Raw genomic sequence first — 25,565 nt, 5'->3', positions numbered from 1 at the left:
ATTGAAGATGTTGAACAAGAAACAAGAGATGTACAGTAAAAAAGAGACAAAAGAATGTCTCAGTTGTCTGCAATAACTTCAGAGCTGCTTCATTTTTTATGTTTGCTTAATGAACTTTTTAAGAGCAGAGATTTATTTCACCCTAAGCCTGCAGGCCTAGATTTCTAGAACTCATGGTGTTGTGAGGGGATGGTTGTGTTTGTTACTTTGTCATCGGAAGGAGTACATTCATACAATGTGATTTAGGGACATGTATTTCTTTTGTATTGCATTTAACTGCAATAGAAAATGTGGTGTAAAAATATAGTGTCATTGTTTTCTATTTGTATTTGATCTGTTAATATTTCTCAGGAATTATTTTTGCAAGTTGTAAATAACTGGAATTGCGGACCTATGCAACAATAAAAATGTCTGCCTGATGAATGTGTATCGTAGCCTTTTGTAATTCCTAGCAGTAATTCGTAATTCTTGTTGTTTTAATATAAAATATGGAGACAGAATTCAGAATGTCTTGTTGCCAAAGTTCCTTTATGCTGTATTTTGCTTAATGTTCAAAGCCAATGGACACCAAGGAGCTTTAACTGCGCACAATGTGGAATCGGTATGATTTTATTTGTTAACTGACATAGGGAGCTGTTTTGTTGTTCCAAAGTGTAGACATGGACTAAATTTGCACACATTTAATTGTGTTTGGGAAAACTTGAAAAACGCAAGTTGTTTATATGCAGATTTTTTTTCATTGTTAGTTTTGATTACGGATTGCTCCCCGTTATGTTAAAAGTAGATTTGCCAGACCTGTGGGCTGGCCTTAATTATTTTAGATACATTTGCAAACAACATCCATTCCCATGTTGCAAATTATGTCCTGAAATCAAATCTGCTGACAGCCCTAAAGATAATGGAAAAACTGTTTTTTTGGAGCAAGCTTTAGACACTTATCGCCTTCCAAGGTAATGAAATTTGTTTTTGCACATTTTCTCTGCTTAGCAGTTTTAAACTGCATTTGGAAGACCTGACCAATGAGATTTTGTCTTTTGTCTTTAATGGCACAATAAATTACTTACGAATAAAAATTTCTTGGTTTGTTTATGGAGCAACCTTTTATTATGCCACTCTTCTTGGTGTTCACGTTTAATTTCTTTTCCCGAAGTTTCTGAGATGTGTATGAAATATTTACATCGTCTACGTTGGTTTTGACACAGCTGTTGGCCAAATGGATAACAATACATGGGAAAGCCGATTTTATGAAAGGTTAAGGTTAAGAAGATTAAATGGATTTCTGAATTAACATCTTTTTTTTCTGTTAATCCTAAATGCCTGTGTGGATTAAATCTTAAATTAATTACTCTTCCTTTCAGGGGAGCAGTAATTAATCAAATTAGTTTGCAGATTTCATTGTACTGTATATAAAGACCCTGAAGCTAAAGTTTTAAAGGTGTATGTTGAATTTGCCAGTAAATGTTTATTTTGCATTGCTTGCCTGTCTTTATAATTGTACTGTTTCAACGTAAACAGTACCATATAAAACATTTTCGTGACAGTTGTATGACAGTTACAGTGGGTAAACAAGGCTTGTGTTACCTTCTTTTTTTAATGACATATCTATGCATTGCACATATACTGTATATAGACTCCCTTATCTTGAATCGTCACCACAGGGTTACAGAATGCAAACAACTTTCTGTGTGTGTAAAATACAGTATGTGCAAGACATCTACTGAGATTTTAAGTAGCAAAATTCATAAGGTAATGTAACTAAAATACAGAAGATTTTAAAAATGAAAGCATCAAAGTTTGATAAGAAATCTGGCAAGCTTGTTTAATTCCAAAGTCTAATTAATTCCTGGAACTGCTAAATTGCTATTTATTTTCTTGTATTTTAACATGATTGTTTTTTCTCTTTTTCTTTTCTGTATTGGCACCATTACTCAAAAGCAAGTATGTACATTAGAAGGTTTCCTCTAATAATGAGACTCAGAACTGCATACTACTGTAACATTATTCTTTGTGCACATCTGTGACTGCACAAATACATTATATTTCATTCTTAAATTAACAAAACCCTGCAAAGTATGAAAGTGTATGTTTTTCATCTGCAGGTACCTGGAAACTAATATTTTGGTGACGGCATTCTCAGATTACTAAGAAATTTAAGCCTTAAATGAATTTAAGGAATATTTCAGAAAGAAACACTATATGGAAAGGAAGACAAAAGCTTCAGGGCTTCAGTTGCTCCTGAGAACGTTCACTTCAAAATCTTTAGCAGTTTTAATTGGTTTTAGTTGTTGCTTTCCTTTCCAAGAAGCCTGTTCAATATACTGTATTACAGACAATAGATCCCATTCTAGTGATGTGGAACTTTATCATCCCCAGCTGTTTTGTCTCCTTTTGTGCAACTCTGACATTCTGAGTTTATGTTCAAACTCCACATCTCTATTGCGGAGAGTCTTGAGGGATGAATGCAGATGCATGGCAAAAAGAGACTGAAATTTACACCCGTGGGACAATAATTCAATATCAATCTTCCAAACCATGTATTGAAGCTTAAACTATGTTTGACTCATGTAACACCTGACATTTTCTTTAGATATTAAGAACTTAGATTAAGGTTAGTCACAGTCAACAAGGGGCTTGGATTTATTTTCTCTAATTGTTATGTGCATATCAAAACCCCAAACAAAATAAAAAGATGCCTTTGAGAGGACAGAGGGTTGTGCAAAGTACAAAAAGCATCTGTGCTACGATGTGAAATTCCCACACCCAAGAGGAAAGCAAGATCAATGACCTCTATATTCGAGGAAGCAACAGAAAAAACAAAAGGAATTAAATATGCTGACAATGCCAAACCATATTCATAAACACTTTAATTTTTTGCAGGGCTAAAATAACAATGTGCCATTTGGTCAAAGTGACTTATCTGACTTACATTGTTTATTGCACACAAAATATTATAGTACAAACATTGTTAAAGGAAGTATAAGCAACCACACCTTTCTTGTTCACGTTTAAATCTCACCCAAACAAGTCATCACTTTTTCTACAGTGTTATGATATTTTAAATCAGTTTTTAAAGTGTCAAATTAAATAAATTAATAACAATTACACTGTACAGTTTTCAATATTGATAATACACCTGATAATTAACAATACAATTGCATCACAAAATATAAACATTCTTTGCAGAAGTCTTTGATTTCAAAAGCTGTGGTAGTTAAACATCTAAATTATATATTTTGTTTATTATACAGTACCTTTTAGGTGCGAATACTCATATAGAACAAAGAAACACTCCTTATTTTGTCTCCACTAACTCTAACTTTTTCTAACTCAAGGACTGATTCACAGGATTTGTCAGAAGGTGGAGTTAAATTTAGTGTTTTCTTGAAAGAAGCATTTTTGTAGTTCGATTAGTTATGTAATCGCAAAACGGAAAACTCTACTTCCTTAATCAACTGTAGTCTTTCACAAATGTGTCTTAATATTGCTCGATGAAAAAGAAGGAAAACTGGATTGAAAATATTAAATATTATATACTTTGAAATACGAATATGGTATGTTTAAGAGGTTCGAGTGTGGGAGCTGAAGAGCAGGAACAAGGAGAGGTTAATTCCATGCTGGAAGTAGAAAGAAGAAATAATAAAAATGCAACATTTCAGCTGTGGATTCTTCTGTGAGTATGTGAAAGAAGGATGGAGAGAAAAGGGATACAAGAAAAGGGGGCTTTAAGGAGAACACATAGAGGGTATGTAAGGATGGGCACTGCAGATGAAAAAAGGTGCCTCACTCCTTCCAGAATCAGAATGGTTTCCAATCCTGTTGTGGGAGCGGGGAGGAAACTCCCCAGAACCGGCAGCCCAGTGTTGTCCTGTCACAGCCTGAGGAACATATAGTGAGATAGTGAGCCTGTCTCAGAATAAAGTTTTATATGATATCTTTAAATCTCCAATAATAAAGTATGTTTTTTTTACTGTTAATGTAAATGATTTGTTCATTGTTTCTGCTTTGGCAACACTACTGTATAATTCATCAGTCAAGCCAATAAAGTTCTGTGAATCTGAATCTGGGTCCTCCAAAGACATGGAATTCGGTGGAGCAATGTTTAAGGCAGAAATCTGTAAATGAACGGAGAGATTTAAAGGATTGCAAGCTGGCAGAAGATGTGAAAAAGACATAAAGTTCAATGTAATAATGTCTGAGAGAGATGCAGTATATCAGGGAACTGTTGTCTTGGTGAAACCTTTGATCCTTACTGTTCACATGTTCTGCCTGAAACACATCGCCAGTTCTTCAGTGTTAATGGCAGTGCTGTCTGCAAGAGATCTATGAAACGGGATTGAGGACAAGCAAGATACTTTTTAGGTGACGTTGATACAATGATGAATGTGTTGGTGCTGCTACCTGCTCTAGCAATCTACTACAGCAATTTACATCGCTTCACCCACTTCCATCCATCTCTTAGGTTCACTGCTTGTGTATCTTTCACTCCTCTTCTTTTTCTGCACATACAAAAAGTAGGTATATTAGCCACCTGGAACTGAAAGTTTCTGTGTATTACAAACCTGCTGATGCACTCCATACCTCCTCTACAGCATGTTCTGCCTTACAAAAATCAATTTTTCTCATTGTTTCAAAGACTTTGTAAGTCAGTCTTGAGAGCGGATATCAACATCCTTTCTATTCTCACAAGCATCAAAGAAAACATCTCCGTTGTTTTGCTATTTTTGTCCACTGTTCCCTTAGCCATCCACAGCTACCAACGGAAGCAGATAAATTGCCTAGAAATGCACATTCAGTAGCACATATACATAACTAGTGTTTGACCCTAATCTCATTTATTACATTTCTCTTGCTGAAAGAGTCCCATCATTTACATTGTAAAAAACACAAAGATGTGTCGACTGTTTCAGAGAACGCACACATTTCTTTATGTGCATATTTAAAACAGATTACAGGTACGTAGGTGTAGCTATTGTGTGCTTACAGAAAGGAAACCCTGCTCCTCCTGATAACTTCTGTTCCCCCTTCTACATTTTACTGTTTGTTCTCTAACTACTAATATATGTGGCTAAATAATGGATTACCATTCCTTCTGTACAAATATGTTCCAAGGAGCACAATTCCAAAAAACAGAAAAAACCTTGCAAAACGAGAAATAGAGAGGCCAGTGATAGCCAACAGTATTTCTCATTCATTTTCAGTTTAATTGTTAGATTCGCTCTGCACTTCTAAATATATACAGAACCTATTTACCGCCAATATTGATGAAAAAGTTATCTCATAATGTATGCCCATTGTCTCCTCCTTTTGATAGAAAATATTCAGTAATGGAAATGGTGTGGGTTACATAATAAATTAGCTTTGTACATTTGCATATTAAATGTTTTAGAGTATATGAACACAAATACTTGATTAACAAAGAGAAATGATCATGTTTTAAAGTACTGTAATGAATTCTGAGTTAGATCTTTTTTTGTCCTCCACCCCACCAAGATAGCGCTGATATTCCTTCAGCTACGTGACGAAACGCTCCTTATTTTTTAGAACCTCTATGGTGTTCAGCACTTCACGCCGGAAAAGCGCGCAGGAACGTGAATACCACAAGAGAGCGTGGAATTATGGGCGTTTAACTTTTTGTGTTATTGAGGAAGTGTCATGGGCTGAGGATAATGGCAGAGGAAGCAGAGTCTGGGGCGGTTTCAGGCGAGGAAGACGATGCCGCGAAAGATGAAATTTGGTGCCTGAGAAGAGTCGGAAAAAGGGCTGAGTGGCTCCGTCTGCCCGAGAAAGAAGAGGTCTTGTTCTCTTACCTCTCATTTACTCTTTCAGTACTAAACACCCCTCCCCCTTCACACTTTTAGCTAAGTGGCGTACCTGCAAAAATGTCTTAATTGTATTTTGAGTTGTAAAAAGTTGCAAATATGATCCTAATCACCGGAGCTGCGTGCTTCTGTTTTCAAGTCTTTTACTTTTTAATACATTTCATGTGTGTTTTGTGCCGAATGACGATGATTGCGGAGGGATGGGGTTACATGGGATTGCAATAGAAGGTGTTTTTTAGTTATGCAATATTATTTTTTTCAGAAGCATATCCATGTTTTTATTCTGGGGTGTTTATCACTGCAGAACGGAACTCGTCACCTGAAAGTGATGAAAATGTTGAATTGGTGAAGTCCCCTAACTCCTGTTTCCCCGGTTTACACATCTACCTGGATCCGAGTGTAATTGAAATACTAGCGACTATTCCTTGCACATACATTTACATGTTTAAAAATACAAACAGATAAATAATTTGTTTATTTTGTTATACCTATCTGAAAGCCCACCCTCTTCATCGTTTAAAGGAGCAAAATAACATTTGTCCTCGTTAATCGCCTGCATACTATTGGTACAATTTTAAAAAGCACGTTGCAATAATCGGATTTAGATGATTTAAGCTTTCAAACAAAAATAAACTCCCTTCAAGTGGCGCATGTATTTTGCAACTGCACTAGTAAAGAAATCTTATCTGAAGTTCTTCAGTGCTTGTCAAGTTGTAAAGTCAAGCTACATTTTAAAGTTCAGGAGAACAGTAGTAATTCTTTGCCTAGAAGCCCTCAGTAGTAAACCTTGATTTTTAATAATGCCTTTTCTTGTCTTAGGTGACACTTGGGCGAAGCTTTGATGTCACTTATCAAACCCTGTCAAGGAGCTGTCCTTTAATGATTTCCAGAAACCACTGCAAATTCAAACAAAATGAAGAGGGACATTGGACAGTGACAGATAATAAGGTAGAGCCTTTATTTCAATTTCATACTATGTTGGGTTTTATTTGCATAGGTTTTGGATTTTGTGTTTCAATTTCTGGTAGACTGCTAATGGTCCCATAGTTGTTATTCTGCCTGAAGACACTGTGAATGTTGGCCGAACATTCCTGAGATGTGGTTTGTGAATAGATAAGATAACAGATAAGATCACTTTATTGGCTATATACAGTTTCTTGTAATAGGAATTTGTCTTTTTGCATACCCCAACTTGCTCTCCATCAGACACACAGACAGGGAAAGAGGCTTGGGGTCAGAGCCCAGGGTCAGACATTTATACGGCACTTTATTAAGGGCCTTGCTCAGGGGCCCAATGGAGTCGGATTCCTCTGCCGGCCACAAGATACGAACCGGCAAACTTCCAGCCACAGGCACAGATCCTTAACCACAAGGCCACTGCCCCGCCACACTAAAAATAATATTTAGTTATAGTTGACCTATAACTAAATATTAGTATGGGTTGGTTTTGCTGCATATGTAATATGATCTCTAGTATTATGAAATGCAGATTGTACGTGCATTTATGAATTAATAAGAACATTAATAAAATGAAGTACATGTTCAGTATTTAATCAGGTTATTGTTCTGCAAATTGTAGAATTGTAGAAAAATCTTGGAGGTGTTTCCTTGCATAGCAAGTGACCTAAAGCTAGCGCTGGATTCCATAAACCCCCCTGTAGCATTTTTTTCAGATAGGTATGTTATGAAAAAGACCAAATGAAAAAAATGTTGTCATGTACACACTTTACAGTGATAAATCGTAATGCTCTGAAGTATTGTTTTCATAAATCACTGGACATCATAGAGTTTGTCGCATCAGGCATCGCAAGATAAGTATGAGCCTTGTTTTAGACTAATATTCCACTTGTGAATTGAATTCACAAAAAAAGATGAAGTCCCCACTGTGCAGAGGAGTAGACCAGTTTCTGAAAAAGACTCCACCTTTCAACACTGCCTCCTTTCCTAAGCATTAAATTCAGGGTAAAAAAGGTTCTTAGAGATTAAGAGTTTAAAATGTTCATATAACTTATTGAAACTTAAATCAAGTGATTTAAAATCTGCTAACCCTTACATTAACCGTTAATAAACAGTTACTATAAATGCCTAGTTAAATACAGTAGTCTAGTCGAGAGGCAAAAATAACATTTATATAAAGCCTTGATCATTTTAAAACCATTTAAAAAGAGATTTTATTTTCTTGAATGCGATTAATGATGATGTGTTTCTGTTGCCTTACAGTATGAATAATTTGTACACCGATCTGAATCCAAGACGGAAACAAAATTATCCATATAATCCAAGCTGTAGAATTTTGAAACACAGAATATTTCTACATATTAATATATACCTAAATATATCTACAAAAATACCTGCTGTATATTTCTGTTAGGATCAAATTGCAGTGTTTTTTTTTGTTCCTGTAGATGCCATTAAGAATATAATAAAGCAATTAATGTAATATGTATTGAAATGTTAGAAGAGGTTACAGACAAGAGGAGGCCATTTGGCACCTCTAGCAAAATTGGTGTTAATGTGACAGAACGGACAGCAACACATTTGTGTACAGAAAGAAGCAAATGCTTGGAGACGTATATCTCTTTGAAGCTTGTTGGATTGATCAAGTTCTCCAATTTTTAGTCGGATACTGACAATTCTATTCATCAACAGCAACAGTTATTATTTGTGACCATCGCCATCAGCAAGAGGTAGACTGGAAGCTGGACAAACCCCATTGAACATGTAGACCCAGCCAACATTACAGCTACAGCTTATGCCTCAGTCATTCTTCGCATGTTCACTGCTGGTGGACTAAACCCGATACGTAAAGCTTAACAGATGTATAGGCTACCGTAATCGAAGATTTAGAGAAGGTTTCTGTATTGTGTATGAAGTAGATATAAAATGCAGACAGGTTTACTTGTGCACAGATGCACTATTCTAGTTCCGGATGGGCATTTCTTGGGTTTCGTGCTTATAGGCACTTCCCAGGGATCTAATCAAATGTGCAGACCAAGAAATTGACTCAGGTGCAGTGCAACTAGGCAACAACTCTCAGGCAGTGGCACATGTTTACACAGAAATAGCAATGGCTCATATTCCACAACACAGCCAGGCATGCTGGCTTCAGACTAACACATCACAGAAAAGAAGTTGGTGCCTAACAGCACCCAGCAGCCATGTCATCGTGCAACTTCCAACCAGCAACCCACTGAAGCTCAGTGGGTGTGAGCCTGGTCAGTACCTGGATGAGAGACCTCCTGGGAAAAACTAAGGTTGCTGCTGGAAGAGGTGTTAGAGGGGCCAGCAGGGGGCGCTCACCCTGCAGTCCATGTGAGTCCTAATGCCCCAATATAGTGACGGGGACACTATACTGTAAACAGGTGCAGTCCTTCGGATGAGAGGGAAAACTGAAGTCCTGATTCTCTTTGGTCATTAAAAATCCCAGGGTGTTTCTTGAAGAGAGTAGGGGTGTTACCCTGGTGTCCTGGCCATATTTCCCATTGGCCCTTACCAATCATGGTCTCCTGATAATCCAAATCTAGGAATTGGCTTCTTTACTCTGCTCTCCTCCCCACTGACAGCTGATGTGTGGTGAGCATACTGGTGCACTATAGCTGCCGTCGCATCATCCACGTGGATGCTGCACATCGGTGGTGTAAAGCACTTTGAGTGGAGTGTCCAGAAAAGTGCTATATATGTGTAAGGAACTATTATTATTATTATTATTATTATTATTATTATTATTATTATAGTTCAAATTTAGCCATTTAAGAGGTACAGCAGGCACAACAGATGACTGGGATCAAAATAATGCAGAACTTTAGCCTGTTCATTGTTGAATGACTAGAGATTGAGATTGGTCAAGGCTCTTAGTCCTTCCTGGTAACTGTTATTATTGAGTTCTATAAACCCCCAAAGACCTGAACTATTATTGTAATAAATTTGCAAACTCTATGTGCATATATCCAATGCGGCAGATTGGTGCAGTGGTTACCATTCCTGCCTGGGTGCTGTCTGAGTGCAGTTTGTATTTCCCCCTGTGTTCATGTGAGTTTCCTCTGGGTTCCTCTTTCTTCCCGCAGGCCAAACACATGCTGGTAGGCTTCTGGGAAAACTGGCCCTGGTGTGTGTGCATGTCTGTGTCTGGCCTGTGATATACTGGCATCTTGTCCAGGGTGTAGTACCCCACCTTGTGTCTGTTGCTTGCCAGGATAGGCTCCAGCTTCCCCGCTACCCTAAAGTGGAAGAAGTGGATATGCATATCCATGATGTAAAAATAAAGCAGACTTTAACCTTAAGAGCTGTCGGAGCATCAGAAATCTTTTTTTTTTTTTCATCAGTAAACCTTCAAAAATTATATGACCAACATTTCTTAAGGGTAACATATTATAATCTGTGCTAGTCTCTTGTTACATACATGTTTACAGACAGGTTATTTTTTTGTGTGACCACCCCTGTAGCAAGGACAATATTGCAGGAAAAGTTGTCAATCAACTTATTCCTTCTGACCATGACTTCATTGTGTACAGGCCAGGGACTATGAACTGTGAGCCACTAGATGTCAGGCAAGACCACCTTCACCAAAGAATCTGTGAGGATGCTTATATTCTTAGAAGAATCCTGAAGTAAATGTCACTGAAAATGAAAATAAAAGTGAGATATACATGTGTTTACTCTATATTTTGTAAAAGAAGTGTAGAAATGTTTCAGGACATGTTGAAATGTGAGTTATCATGATAAATGAGTGAGACACAGGGAAAAATGTTGCAGTGTATTTTGAGCCTGCTTTTTGAAAAGCATGCTATGTGGTAGGACCCGAAAAAACGTAGATATAGGGGTGATTTTTAACTAAATGGGGTTTATTGCCTGACACAGATTCTATATTTGTATTGCTGTCATCAAAAAATGTAATAATTCTGGGAGAGTGCTTCTCACATTGGAAGCAATTGAAGAAAACAGTTATGAGAAATAATAAGTCTAAAAAATTTGCATGAAACAGGCAGGGATTTTACCAAAAGTTGTGATGTATGCAAATCATCGCAGTGTGAAAGGAAGGTCATGTTTTATTTATATTTTTGAAGTATGTGCATTTTTTGTGTGGTAATGTCTTTTCTTTTAAATGAAGTTGCATGGTTTCAGAAGCTTGACGAAAAAAGATTTAAAATAGCCTTGCCACAGTTTGCTCCCAGCCACACTGAACTGGTAAAAGCTGTGATTCAGCCCCATTTCGAGGATGTACTAGTTCAAGAGTGACATGACGTTCTCAGTTTGCAGCATTCTCAGTTCCATGATAACCTGAAAGTTTTACTTAACACCAGTTCTGAAATGAGTTCAAGGCATTTTGTTGCATCAAATTGCTCGTGAAGGTTGCATGAGCAGTGCAACGACAGTGGTGCATTCACCTTATTCTTTACACTTAGAGCCATCTGTAAAGAGTATTGAGTAATACCTCAAATTTAAATGTGTTCTGCATCTGGCTCTGACGGCTCTGCATCTTTTCACATAGTTTTGGAACAACAGGATTATGCTCTGCAGATTAATTGAAGTCTTTTGATTTTATAATAACAAAGGTTTCTGGCCAGTACACAATTAGAGCTAATGTGCTTGTAGGGAGCAGTTTGTCCTCCTGAGCATCAGATTCAAAAAGACTGATATGAAATCTGCAGTTGAAATTGCCGAATTTTCTCTCATTCGGCTGGACTTTGTGTGATCCTTCAATTCTCTCCCACCCTAGAGCTTGAATGGCGTGTGGGTGAATGGTCTGCGTATCATTCCCGAGAGGACGCACACGCTGCGCGTGGGGGACACCATTCAGCTGGGAGTGCCCCTGGGTGGTAAGGAAGTGGAGTTCGAGTACGTTCTGGTGCGGGACCGCTTGAAGAGTGTGAAGCCTTTCTTGTTAAAGGAGCCAGTCGAGGAGGAAGCAGCGGGCTCCAGACTGAAAAGGACCAAGAGGAAATACAGCGGGGGGGAACTGGACCCCGAGAATACCTCCGACGCCAAAGCCAAACTGTCTCGCTGGTCCCATGCGGAGCCGCAACCCCAGGGCAGCTCATGTGCTGCAGTTCAGCAGCCGCCGGTACAGAACATCCAGACCGCGGAGCCGGCTGGACCCAGCAGGACCCTCCCGAGCTCCCCCGCGGCCGTCGGCGGGTCAGAGAAGCCGCAGAAGAACGCCCACTGCAGCTCGGAGCTGGCCTGCTTCCAGAGGTACATCAGGAAGATGCGGGTGCTGAAGAAAAAGGTCCAGGAGACGGAGCGGCGCGCCGCGAGCCTGCAGGCCCAGCCGGCGCCCCCTAGCGAGGAGCTGGAGCAGCTGCAGGGCCGCCTGGAGGTGCTGAAGGAGCAGCTGCATAGCGAGCAGCAGCAGCAGCTGCGCCGGGTGGAGCAGCTGGAGAAGACCTTCTGCGAGGAGGAGAGGCGGCTGGAAGTAAGAGCGGGTGGGCTAGAGGTCGTGGGGTCGGGCCAGGCTGTGCTGAGGACTGCTCCTCCGACAGTCAAACCGTTTTAATATTCTCACCTCCTCCACAGCCGTATTTTTCAAACGTGCAGCGTGGTTTCCAAAACCCAGATCATCAAAATTAATTTTCCGTGACACACGTGCTGTTCCTGGTCAATGTACATCAGCCTTTAAAGAGCCAGAGGCATTCTTGAACTCTTTAAAAGGTTTTGCATATTTTCTCTTTTCCAATCAGACTTTTTCCAGCATTACAGAAAAGGGGCACCCCGGAAATTAATCTTGAAGGGTCTGGTTTTGGGAGAGGTGAAATACATGGGAACATTTTGAGTGGTCTGTATTTTCTGGAGAGTGGTGAAAGGTAAAGGCACCAGTGATGTTTGAAGCAGGTGGAACTCAGGTTTTATTGTCACCTTGCAGTTAACCTTATCTGTGAACTCTCTCCAAGAATAGCTTCAACTGTAGCTGTAACATTTGTTTCTTGGTTCAAATATAGTGCTTAGAGCCCATATCATCTGTAACGAATCCCAGATTACAGTTCAGGTGTATGTTCGAAGACTGCTGATTTGGGCCCATAACTCCTTGTTTTGTCCCACATACCTGGGCCAAATTACAGACCTGTTAGTTGATATTGATTTTCTGGTGGGTGGAAGGAAGGGTTTGCTATCAAACAAAACCATGGCCTTCAACACAGGGTGTGTAATTTGTGATTTGGTCAGAACTGTCATTTAATCTGGCCCATGGATGCCTCATTGTGTTTTTTAATGCAAAATATGTCTTAAGAATTGCAAAACTAATTAAACAATGTATAGTTGATGCATAGTTTTTCTCAATTTGGGAGGGGGGGCAGAATAAAGTTGTCAGTTTTCTTGAATATAAATGGTGTATGACGATGCCATTGTCTAGTGTGTCATGTTAAAAATATTTTTTATATGTATCTTTCTGCTTGAAGATATTTTAAGCACTAATGATTACTTTTTTTAGGATGAAAAGAAACAACAAGAAGAAGAGAGCTTGAACAAGAAATTGGACGATGCTTTGCAAAAGGTAAAACAGAGAACAGAGCTCATGAGCCCATAAATTATCTAAATACACGTAAAATAGCTGCTGTATTTGTCTCCTGTAAATGAAAAAAAGAATGGGTTTAATTTAGAGCTTCCAGTGTAGCCACCTGTTCTTTGTTACACTGACAGCGGTGACCAGGGTTAGAAACAGCTTGAAATAGGACATTTGCAAATCATTCAGGATGTTTTGGGATAAATGATTGCAACAGAAAATCGATGTAATAGTGTTTATTACAGTATGATTTTTTTTTCTTTTTATGCTTACAGAACTGCTTAATTTAACCAAGTAAACTATAGAACAAGAGCAGTTCGGGTTCCACACATCATCTAATGATTTTGCTAAACATCCTTTCATTCTTTATGTACGTCTGTTAACAACAGACAAGAAACAGCAGACAACTTCGGGGTTGTTCATATATCTGCTGGTTTGTAAACATTTGGTTGATCTAATCCAGTCATTTCTTGAAAAAACAATGGTATCATCCTCATTAAGAGATGGGTAGCTTGATCCAGACTTCAACAATTCAGTGCAAAAAACTTTTGTGTGCATCCTGTTCTTTGTTATAAATATTTAGTCTTTAATGCTTCTTTTTATTTTTTGGATTGAGTGCATCAGGGCTCCTCAAAGACTAATAAAGTTCATTTTCTTTAACCTGTAAAAGTATGATGTGATACTGGTGTATTGTATAATTTTAGTATAGCATCGCTTGATATTAATTTTATGCTCTTAACTATTGTAATGTTCTTTTTCCCTTTTTATTGCTTCACTACATTGTCTAAAAGATGTACATGAGCTCTACATGTTCAAACCATTTCTTTCTGGCAATTTGGAGTAGTTTGTGCACTCCTTTTTTAAATAGATACTCAGCATTTCTTTGAGTTGTACTTTTGGAGAAACACTTTCATCGTTTGGTAAGAATGTAGGCCTGTTTATAAAAACGTATTCAAATATCTGAATATGTGTCTCATCACTAAGTGAATCACTTTTCATTTCTGTTTCTCATTACTGTAATCAACACTGATGTTTTTACTGAACTACAAAAGTTTTATATATATTGAAATCTAGCCATTATGAAGTTAGTATTTTTGCTGTATCCACTCTTAAGTGTGGGAACAGCTGTTACTGCTGTTATGTTCATAGTTTTCTGTCTATATGCCCCTGCAGCTGCCTCTTCCTTCATTTGAGGGCTTTGGCTGTTTTGTGCTAGTGACCAGGCTCTCTCTTCTCAGCCACACTGGTTAAAGCCTAAGCAGATTCATTCCTGCCATTCCTGGTCTCTGACAGTCTCTCAGTCTGTGTTTTCATTTTGGTAGCATCGACAGGTGATAGAAGAACTGAGACGTTCCCGCAAAGACTTTGAAGAAATCATCCAAGCTAAAGACAAGGAACTGGAAGAGACCAAGGTAGACAAAGCATGTAATTGCCAATAGCTGCAGGATCTTTGTGGGATTAGAAGTTCTGAGAATTGCTTTGAATGGTACCATTCACACAGGTGGACCTGTTGTTTGACTTCCTTGGCTGTTTTGCTGATTTTGTGATTTTCCAAGACAACCATGTTTTATTCCATGATTAAATATATATTTCTGTGTAAAAGTATAGGTATAGGCATCCCTGGTCAAATTTGTTTCAGTGAATCTCTAAGGGAAAAGAAGTTGACACATCCTCTGCATGGTACAAACTTAAATGTGATCTTTTGCAAATTTCAATGGACAGTTAGTATTTACAGTTTTGTAGAATTTCAAAATACTTAAACAGTGAATATGGCACATGCAATAGTACTTAGTAACACCTCCTTTCACAGCCTTAAATTTTTTCCTGTAGTCAGCTAAGAGTCTTTCTGTTCTTGCTTTTAGAATTTTTTCCCAATCTTCCTTGCAGAACTCTTACATGCACTGCTTATGTGTGATCTGGAGACTGTGAAGGCTTTTCCAAACCTTTAATCTTTCATTCCTGTATGTATTTCATCGTTGATTTTGGGGGTATATTTCACTTGCAAAAATATCCAACCTCTTTTCAGCTTCAATTTATAAGATAAGATCACTTTATTAGCCATATACAATTTCTTGCATTAGCAATTTGTCTTTTCGCATACCCCAGCTTGCTTTCCATGAGACACAGACAGGGAGAGAAGCTTGGGGTCAGAGCGCAAGGTCAGCCATTGTACAGTGCCCCTGAAGCAGTTGGAGTTAAGGACCTTGCTCAGGGGCCAAACGGAGTAGGATTTCTCTGCCGGTCGTGGGATACGAACCGGCAACCTTCCAGCCACAGGCGCTGATCCTAAGCCACAGTGCCACCGCTCTGCCCTAGAATTTCTTCACTGACTCTGGTACATTAGCTTGTAGGATTTGTTGTTAATTAGTTGAATCCATTCTTCAACCCGCACAATATTTCCTGTGCCACTGGCTGTTGCTCAACCCCAAAGCATAATGTTATCCACCCCCATGCTTAACACCTTGACAAATCTGTTGTTTCCTTCAAAGGCTTCACCCTTTTTTCATCAGTCCACAGCACCTTCTTCCAAAAAGTTTCTGACTTACCAAGGTTTTGTTTTGCATAATTTAAACATTGACTTATGTGATGAGGATGTTTTATTCTGACAACTCTTCCATGCAGATCTTTTTTTTTCCCTGTAAGCAATGCTGTACTGTGGACCTGTGGTCAACTACTCCAGAGTCAGCTCAACCTTTCTGCAGGTCCTTTGCAGTGATCTGTGGGTATTGCTTTGCAGATCTGACCAGTTCATATCCGAGATTGCACTGGGACTTTCAGATCTTTACTTGATTTCAACAGTTCCCTGTAAAACTTCCATTTCTTAATGATGGTTCTGACAGTTGAAATTCTAAGGTTGAAGAGTTTAGAGACCTTTTTATGGCCTTTCTCTGCTTTGTAAGAATGAATAACCTTTGTTTTCAAGTCCTCAGGCAGCTGCTTAGAAGAGGTTGTTGAAAGTAGGCAGAACAAACAATCACAACCTGAGAGATTAGTATTTGAGATAGAGTATTTGTTCAACTCTGGAATAGTCTTCACCTGACTTAATTTAAGGCCCAACAAACCCATCACATGTTGGGGCCTTAGAAAAATGCAAATTCAGAAAGTAGTTAGGACACAGCTAGAGGCTGTCTAAACTATTGCACATGACACATTCACTTATGCGGCACTTTATTTTTATTTATTTTTTTATCTTTTAAAATCAGCAAATAGTAATTTTGCATTTTAATTTGCAGAAAGATTTGGAGTTTAACTTTGTACCATACAGAGTTGTCGCCTTCTGTTCACTTAGAGATTTATTAGAATAACAATGTAGCCAGGGGTGCCACAACTGTATGTTCTGTCTTGGTCTTTGTTTTGACTTTTATGGTAACACAAGTTACTTTAGGCCAAGGCTTCACTTGCATTCTAAAAAGTCCCTTGAGAATGATTTGTATTTAGAGCATGATTTTGCTGTCCTTTCCAGAAGGACCCGTCCATAAATAAACTCACTTCAAAATGTCACTGAACTGTGCTGTGACTTTTTGCACAGAACAATACTTTCTGGGAAATGGAATTCTTTAAATATCCAAATTTAAAATGAGAACAAATACTTATTCAAACGCAGAGGCTTCACATTTTCTTGCTAAGCAGCAGAAAAGGGAATCGGTGTTCCTCTTGCTTTTTTAAACATTTCCCCGTTATGAATGTCCCTGTGACAGCAAGCCCATTAAGTGGGAAGTAAAATCAAAGAGGAACTTGATTAATATGTTTCAGTCCTAAAAGAGAAGCTCAACTAAAGAGTATTTAGTTAGACAGTTGTTCAAAGTTCCTAAATTAAAGTAAGCTTTATTGAAACAGAGGGCGTTCATGAACATGTAATATTGTGAAAAATGATAGTTTGTATTGACAGGAAAGTTGGCATTTATTTTTCTGGTAAATATGTGTTTGTTTTATTATTAATTTAAAAAATGCCATTCTGGGGAAAATTGATTCCTGCAGGAAGCAAAAGAGAAGGCACGAGCCCAGAAGGAAGAAGTATTGACGCAGATGGCTGAAGTGCTGGAGAACGAACTGCAGTGTATCATTTGCTCAGAGTATTTTATTGAGGTAAAGGAATTCAGTGGACTCGGGGTAATCATACGTAGTTGTTACACATAGGGAAATTGTTAAATTAAATTGTTTAGGACTTTCTTGAAAATCCCCATTAGTCATTTTGCATTCAACCCTTGTCTGAAACTTTGTTACCAGATTTTAAAAATAGCTATCACATCAGCATCTGAACATCAAGACAGGCCAGATGATGCCACAGTTATGATTCACACTTTCCTCACTAACATTCCCTCATTGCTGGGAGAAATGGCTGGCCGGGGAACTTATGTGGTGTTGCACAGTCCAGCCTGGCTAATGGGAATCTGCTCTGAAGACATTAAGTGTTGTCTGATAACAGCAACACATCCCACACTACACCACCCTCGTCACAGCAGCTGACCAGGGTGAGGAAGAGCTCCTAGTTCTGTCTGTTTTTAACACTTTTGTGTGGTGGTATTATTAGGCTTCCAAACTGCAATAGCCCTTTGTGATACTAAAAACTTTTTTTTCTTCTCACATTTGAAACTGCTTGTTTTGTTTTAAAAGGCCAATCAATTTAAACATACATTTACATCCAAGACCATCACACTCCTGGGGCTTCATGTAGTAATTCTGGTATTAAATGTGACCAGAGTTTTCAGTGCTTTTGTATTTTCATTGTCCTTACAAGAATATGTGTTAACATGAGTATGTTATTTTGACTTAAATGACCAAGATCGCCTCGATCACAGAGAAAATGTTTTTGTCCTGTCCCTGGCGCTGTGCCCCAGGCTGTCACGCTGAACTGCGCCCACAGCTTCTGCCTGCACTGCATCATGGATTGGAGGAGGCGCAAGGATGAGTGTCCCATCTGCAGGCAAGGGGTCGTCTCTTTGACGCGCTCACTGGTCCTGGACAACTGCATCGATAGGATGGTTGAGAACCTGAGCTCTGAGATGAAGGAGAGGCGCAAGAGCCTCGTATGTCAGCGTAAAGGTGAGAGGTACGTAAAGGTCACCAGTTTTCTGCGATTTCCAAGAGCCACTGAAATCTGTATGGTGTAGGAGAAAGGTTTTTACTCGTCTTTCATCTAAGATTTCAGTATATTCTTTGGCAAAAGTGGTGAGTACCTTCAGAGTTGAGAAGGACTTCCTAAGTGTTGGGTATAATGGGATTAAAAGGTTTGGATTCCAATTAAAAACATGGGTTTTGGCTTCTGAAGTGTAGTTTTTTAATTTGCTGCATGCCACTTATCAGAGGGGCTTTTTATTCATTCCCATTGTTACTTGTTGGTTTCCTATGTTTATTTTCTTTTGCCCTGTGCTGTTGTTCCAGCCCAGCGAGTGCCAGTGGTGCTCATAAGTGATGGCGACAGCAGTGAAGTCTCAGTGGACAGAAGCATTTCACCCCTCATGTCTCTGGATGAGACCAGCAGAAGTGTCAGCACTTACAGCTTGAGTACCAGCACATTTGTCACATCCCAGACAGCTGAAAGGTCTGAGATTAAGACAGCCCAGTCTTACTAGCTACTTTTCTGAGTGTGTAGTTTCTTAATTGCGACATAACTATAGAGTCCCAACAGGTGGCGCTGAAAAAAAACAGGAGACAAACAATCCTGTAGTTGCACAACTTCCAATTGCATGTGATGCTGTTGTGTAATAAGCCTCGTTATGAATTGAAGGTGTCTATTTTGCAAACAGAGACTGTGACTCCTAAGCAGTATTTTCTTTTGTTTTGTTGTTGCTGTGTACTGGTTTACTTGAAACATAAGTTATGTTTTGTGTACCTCAGGGGCACTATACCTTTTTGTTGAGTAACTTATTTTTTGTAATACAGATATGGCAAATGCGCCACCTATATAGGACTTTTGAATTTTTTGTTTGGTATATCTGCCTGTTTGTCTTATGTTTCAATAGTACATTGTAAATGTTGTGGCAGATTGAAATTTTATTTTGGTGTTTGTTTAATGCACACTTGTGTACTCTTAATTCCTACACTAATAAAGTTTGAAATGCAGGGGAGAATGTATTTGTAAGACAAGTGTGTAGTTGTTTATTTTGGATGCCTATATGCTGGTTATCTTTCTCTAATCTTACATATCCATTTGGGGATTGTTAATTCTTCATCAAATCCATATATTCCTACAACCCCTGTACAGTAAAGGGAGAATGGAGACATGCACTCATTCTCCTCCAACATAGCTACCTGTGAGAGTCATTTAAAATTTGACGCCCATGCTGCACTGTGCCTGCAGGAGAGAGAACACTACTGATTAGAAGAAGGTGTCTCTTCCTGATGTCACTTCATACTTACAACAGGCAAGTCCCAGGGACTTTACGTCATGGCAAACTGAGACTAACTTTTCCAAGTCTGGTCTGGCAGCACAAGATGAATCATTCTCACAGGCAGTTATTGATGTAGCCCAAGCCGAAACCACTAACATCCTGACTACAGAGCTTAGTTTGTGCTCCTAGCTGGTTGAGACACCTGGGATCCCCTTCCTTTGGGATAATAGTTACTATTACAGCAATATACTTCTAGATTATTTATATGTGAATGTTTTTAATAAAAATAATTATTAAATTCTATATTACATTTTACTGTAGTAAATTATAAAATTTAATTTGTGCATTTTCATTTTATAATAATTTTTATGGCATCAAGTCAAAATATGGTACAGTATACTAATGTTTCCTTTATTACTGTACCACCTCATTAAAAAGTATGGTTACGGATTTTCCTCTTTAAATAACATTTAACATGTGTGTGTGTGAATGAGAAAAACAATGTTCTTTTCATATAAACATAGGAAATGCAAGAGTCATTCTTCAAATAAATCCACTGTGGTTTCTCTGTGGCATTGCAACACAGTTTTCAATAAAAAATAGATTTTATCATGTTTGATGAAATCTCATTTTCACATTCCAATATAACCATTTTCTTCCTTGCCAGGCCAGAAGGATGTTGTGCTGAGTGATGGTCAGACAAACCATGCATATTCCTCACATTCTCAAAACGCAGTGGGTCTGTGTGATCAATTGTGAGGGTCCATTGACCTAAACTTCTTGCTTGCACTATTTTTAATTAAAGGAGCACAAAACAAAGACGTCAATAATTATTTAAGAAAGATATTTAAGACTAAATGCTGTAAAAGTTTAAATTATTTAGTGTGAGTCTCAGGTTAATTTCAGTTTTCTACAGGAATTGAAAGGCAGAATAGTATTGAAATTCAAAATGATCAAACTAGAAGTAACCAGGACACAGGTGACCATGTTTAACTGACTATATACTGTATATTGTTTTATACTGTACATAGTAGCATTATACTCTTTAATTTTAATTTTAGGGTCTTTTTTTTTCTCAAAAAGGTAATTTCTCCAGGTGGTGGTCGCCAAGTTTCTGATTTGCCAATTATTCACTGAGTTTGTACAGTTTACGTCCACTTTTGCAGATCCCAGAAAAAAAACTGAATTTTGCTGAGGGGGAAAAATTGACACATTTTTCCACAAGGTGGCTGCAGGAGATCAGGGATCAGCCTGTAGCTGGGAGGTTGCAGCCTAACACAGAAGCTGTGTCTGCAAAGGGAGAGTGTTGCAGCAGGGAGGTGCCCAAAAGTCCTGGTAATTTACAGCACAGAGCTGTGCACTGCAGAGATTGGCAGTGTGAGTAGATGACCTGTGAAGATACAGAATATCAGTCTGGAGGTCCTAATTTGTATTTAGTAATTCAATGAACTCTTCAGAGGATGTGCTGAGGAGTTGTTAAATGTTTGTGTTTGCGTTCGGAGGGCTTTGTGTAAAACACTGTCTTCGTGATGCTTTCATGATAGTATCAGTGCATTCTTGGAAATGGAAACATTCTGGAGTAAATTTCCACTTTTTTTGCATGTTCGACTTTGTTTAGTGGATGGAAGTTTGGTTTTTGTCATCAAAACTGTAGTGTTTCCAACACCGCACACTGCAAATAGTTGCCTGAAGAAAAAACTGTCAACAGCATATACGTCATCAGCTTATTATTAATATATATGGAAATGAAACTAGATTAAAAGAGCTTCATCAGAAGCATTACTGGCAGTTTCTTGGACGCTACTATGAGAAATTCATAAAATTTACAGGACATTTGACAAGTAAATAGACACCCATCTCCTGTAAACAACACCTGCATTTTTTGGAGACAGGAAAAGCACTGATGGGCACCATGGTGGTGCAGTCGCTAGCATTGCTACCTTGCAGTGCTGAGGCCCAGGGTTCAATTTCTGACCTAGGGTTCTGTCTGCATGGAGTTTGCATGTTCTCCCATTGTTTGTGTGGGTTTCCTCTGGGTGCTCCAGGTTCCTCCCACAATCCAGAGACATACGGGTAGATTAATTGGCTTCTGGGACAATTTGCCGTTGTGTACATGCCTGTGTCTGTCTCTGTGTGCCATGTGATGGACTGGTATCTCATCCAGGTTGTACCCTGCCTTTCTCTTGTTGCTTGCTGGTATAGCCTCCAGCTCTCCCACGACCCTGAATCGGAAGAAGCAGTTAGAAAATGGACTACAGTGATTGTGATGATAAAAAGCACTGGTAATGTATAACATTTCAAATTAATTTTGTGCAATGCTGTTTCTTGACTTATGCAGTGCCGCAATGAGCTGCAATGTGTAGTGGTATATGTTGGAATTTATTTTTTTAATGTATGCAATATGATAGTTTACATTTCTTCTCTATTATTGGAATAGATAAATATTTAATCTGCATTCTTGAATGTAGCGGCCTTTTGAGGAAAATGCTTTTTCCACTCTTATACTGTCTGGCCTCAGAAGAAATACACACAGGGATAGCTAATGGAATATGAATTTGCTGAAGTGCTTATATGCAGGATGCTCTCAAACTGTCGTAAATCTCTGCAGGAATTTTACGTCTTGATCACTCTTTGAAGTGTAGCTGTTTTCAGCCCGGCATGAGCAGATAATGAGTCTTGGCACATTATTGTGCATAGCAAGGCTCATAGAATTAATGTGTTACAGGAAGAAATGATTTATATCCCTGAGAGCTGATGAGAATTGCAGTCTCTGTTGGATGGCTGTTGACTGTGATGGCGTATACGTGTGGTTTCTGTTCCAACTGCTCACATACTGTGGATAATCACATACTGTCATTTCAGGAAGACCCCTTAAATCCCCACTCAAACCTGCATCAGGGGGGAATCAATGGAGATGGCAGATTAATATAATCACCTGGGGACTGTTTTGGACTGCAAATTAAAATTTAAGGCAAACTGATTCAGCTTTCAAAAAGGGCAACCATGTCTTGGGGCGGAGCGGTGGGAATCCTACTCCGTTGGGCCCCTGAGCAAGGCCCTTAACTCCAACTGCTCCAGGGGCGCCGTACAATGGCAGACCCTGCGCTCTGACCCCAAGCTTCTCTCCCTGTCTGTGTGTCTGTGTCTCCTTGGAGAAAAGATGGGGTATGCGAAAAGACGAATTCCTAATGCAAGAAATTGTATAGGGCTAATAAAGAAACATTTACATTTACATTTTATTTACATTGTTTTTCTTAAGGAAGCTTGTGTTTTCAGGTTGATAATTTGTTGCTGGTCATATTTTACCAGTCTTTTAGTGAATCCTTGATTGGCTGTTTTTGGGAATCTCAATCTAAGAAACATGACAAAATGATGAGTATTGTTAAACTATGTCAGAAATTCATTGGTGCTGATCAGTTATGAGTTTTAAGCATATTCCATCCTAGAGGACTCTTCACACCCTTTTTTTAATATCAACTACTCCCCTCAGTACACAGATACTGATTTCCCAATTTTAGAAACAAAGTTTAAGTTCTCATTTACACCTGTGGCTATAACTTTGCTTAACAAATGATTCTTTTGTGTACGTAATTGTATAAGGTTTTTGTTGGTGATTCTTTATATTGGCTGGTGCTGCAGATCAAATTGCCCCCTGGGGACAATAAAGATTCTCTCTCTTTAAATGAGGGTGTGATCTCTAAGAAACAAATGATTGATAAATGCAAAACATTGCAAAACAGGAAGGTGGCCTCTTCTCATTTGAGGATATTCGTGTACAGTAATTCACAAAACAATAAGGTAGAAATCCCCTAAGCAAGATTTAATCAGATGCTTTGTCTTAATTCTCAAGAAGAAACTCATAAAAGATATTCTGCAAGGAAATCTCTTCATGTTCCTTATGATAACTCCCTGCACTAAGCAAACAGTGCCATACAATTTCTGTGCAAATTCAAACAGTTCACTCGTTTTCAAGTAGGTATTTTTAAACCAACGTGTATTCTACTCCTAAAGCACTTTACTGTTTTGTCCCATTGTAACCCTTCTCACCTGTAAAAAGAGGGGAACTGTAATGGGGTTATTGTCTCTTTAAAACTAATGAAAAGAGACGAAACTGAAATTTAATTTCTTTTGACACAATATGAGCATGATGTGTAAAAAGGGTGAAAATAAAATTGCCATGGTTTTTATGAACATCTATACCTGCTGTTTTCAGTTTCTTTAACCAGCATTTTAGCATTTTAAAATATAAGTGCATCGCATACAATGTTTTGGATGCAATTTAGATTTTTGGAAAATGGTTTATTGTTTATTCACAAAATATTTTTCATCATTGTTTTGTAATAACGTTAGCAAGTGAGTAATGAAACCAGAAACCGTGGCCTTGTCCAAAACAGTGGCATTAAACAGCCTGTGTCACATTTCAAGGAGAATTCCATCAGCAATCCATAAAAATATTGGCTGAATTCCCTGCAAAACAAAGACTGCTGGGAGCCATATAGCTCTCAGGAATTTCAAACAGAGAGAAGCCATATACTGCAGCAGAAATATGAATCTGCAATTAAAAATTAAAGAGTTTTAATGACATCCAAGTGATCTGATATAGTATTACAGGAAAAAGGTAGTAGTTACTACAGTAGTAATATAAATAATGTGGCACACAAACGATGCTGCGACCTGATACCCAAGTCATGATCTTAGTAGAATATAATGTTCATGTTTAATACAAGGAAAAGCAAAACAAATATATATATATATAGTACCCTCCATATTTGATGAAGTAGGAACAGAAAACATCATAGAGAAGAAAGAGTTATGGATTGAACAGTGTGTTTCTCTTTAATAAAATGTAATAATGTTGGGGGTCACATTTATACACATCTCTAATAATTTTCTTAAATAAAATTGAAGAAAGAATCTATGCCAACATTCTGCATTGGGGAAATACAATGGAACCTGCTGGAACAATATAAAGTCCTCTGAAGATTCCGTTTCCTTGGGGAGTCAGTGGATATCCCATACAAGGCAATGTAGTGCCTCATTGGACCAGAACCTATCCTGTTTTTTTGGTGTGAAGAGAGAGCATACTGTAACTACCTCGGATTGGATGCCAGTCCATCCCAGGGCTTATCCCTAGTTGTGCTTGTCTCCATTCATACACCTGGATGGGCTTGAACCTACAGCCCACCAGTTGTGAGTCCAGAGACTTACCCATTACACTACACAGCCAGCCCCCAGGGAATATAGGGAAGTAATAAACTAAAACACCCCAGTAGTGGCATGTATCATCATGGTTAAGATCAGATAGCTTCAGGAAGTGGTGTCATGAATATTTCTTATTTAAAATTTCAGGAACAAAAGTGGCCTGGTTATTGTCATCCCTCCCAAACCTCAGTGAAGAGCACCCATTACTTAATCATATTTCAAACTTCAATGATTTGCTTTCAATGGTTGTCGTGTAATGCACGGAGAGGTAAGTGAATAAAGAATCATGAGGCACACAACCGAGCCTGAGTGAGACAAATGTGTGAATTAACCTTGATCTGGTGGTGTGTAGGTGCTTGGAGGGGTAGAGTCAATGTGGAGGAGACTTTGTGAGATTAGTTAGGTCAAGAAATAAATCAAAATGACCAACACCGCAAACAATACAAGTAAGTAACAGGAATTTAATGTGTCTTTTTTAAACTCCAGACTACTCCTGCAAAGAATATGCACTGTGAAGGAATATGGAATGTGGCATAAATATCCCTTCTCATTAGAGAATTTAAAAGCCCAGTTTTGCAAATGTTCTTTCAGAAAGATACAGATACAGTATATGGCATATTGTTACAGCTTTAGGTGACTTAGAAGTGTCTCTTAGATTTTAGATAAGACACTGGGAAGAGTAAACACTTCAAACTTCAAAGGCAAGGGGATGTTTGC

General features: G+C 38.5%; 1 protein-coding gene across 2 annotated transcripts; it reads left to right on the top strand.

Annotated features, from left to right (window-relative positions):
- Positions 1-5,579: 5,579 nt before the first annotated feature.
- Positions 5,580-20,260, top strand: rnf8 (ring finger protein 8, E3 ubiquitin protein ligase). 2 transcript variants are annotated; one of them, XM_088625518.1, is made up of 8 exons: positions 5,580-5,792; positions 6,639-6,767; positions 11,536-12,231; positions 13,243-13,305; positions 14,637-14,726; positions 17,293-17,400; positions 18,153-18,357; positions 18,697-20,260. In XM_088625518.1, the coding sequence occupies exons 1-8, from the start codon at positions 5,667-5,669 to the stop codon at positions 18,885-18,887; spliced, it is 1,608 nt and encodes a 535-aa protein (XP_088481644.1). In that variant the 5' UTR covers positions 5,580-5,666; the 3' UTR covers positions 18,888-20,260. The 2 variants fall into 2 exon arrangements, with proteins under 2 accessions (XP_088481644.1, XP_088481645.1); XM_088625519.1 differs by having other exon boundaries at positions 5,581-5,792; positions 18,153-18,364; positions 18,697-18,878.
- Positions 20,261-25,565: the final 5,305 nt, after the last annotated feature.

Source organism: Lepisosteus platostomus, chromosome 3, assembly GCF_059453375.1.
Source record: "Lepisosteus platostomus isolate fLepPlt1 chromosome 3, fLepPlt1.hap1, whole genome shotgun sequence".
Lineage (NCBI taxonomy): Eukaryota > Metazoa > Chordata > Actinopteri > Semionotiformes > Lepisosteidae > Lepisosteus > Lepisosteus platostomus.
The sequence above is the reverse complement of the archived record's forward strand: the minus strand, read 5'-3'. Positions and strand labels throughout refer to the sequence as shown.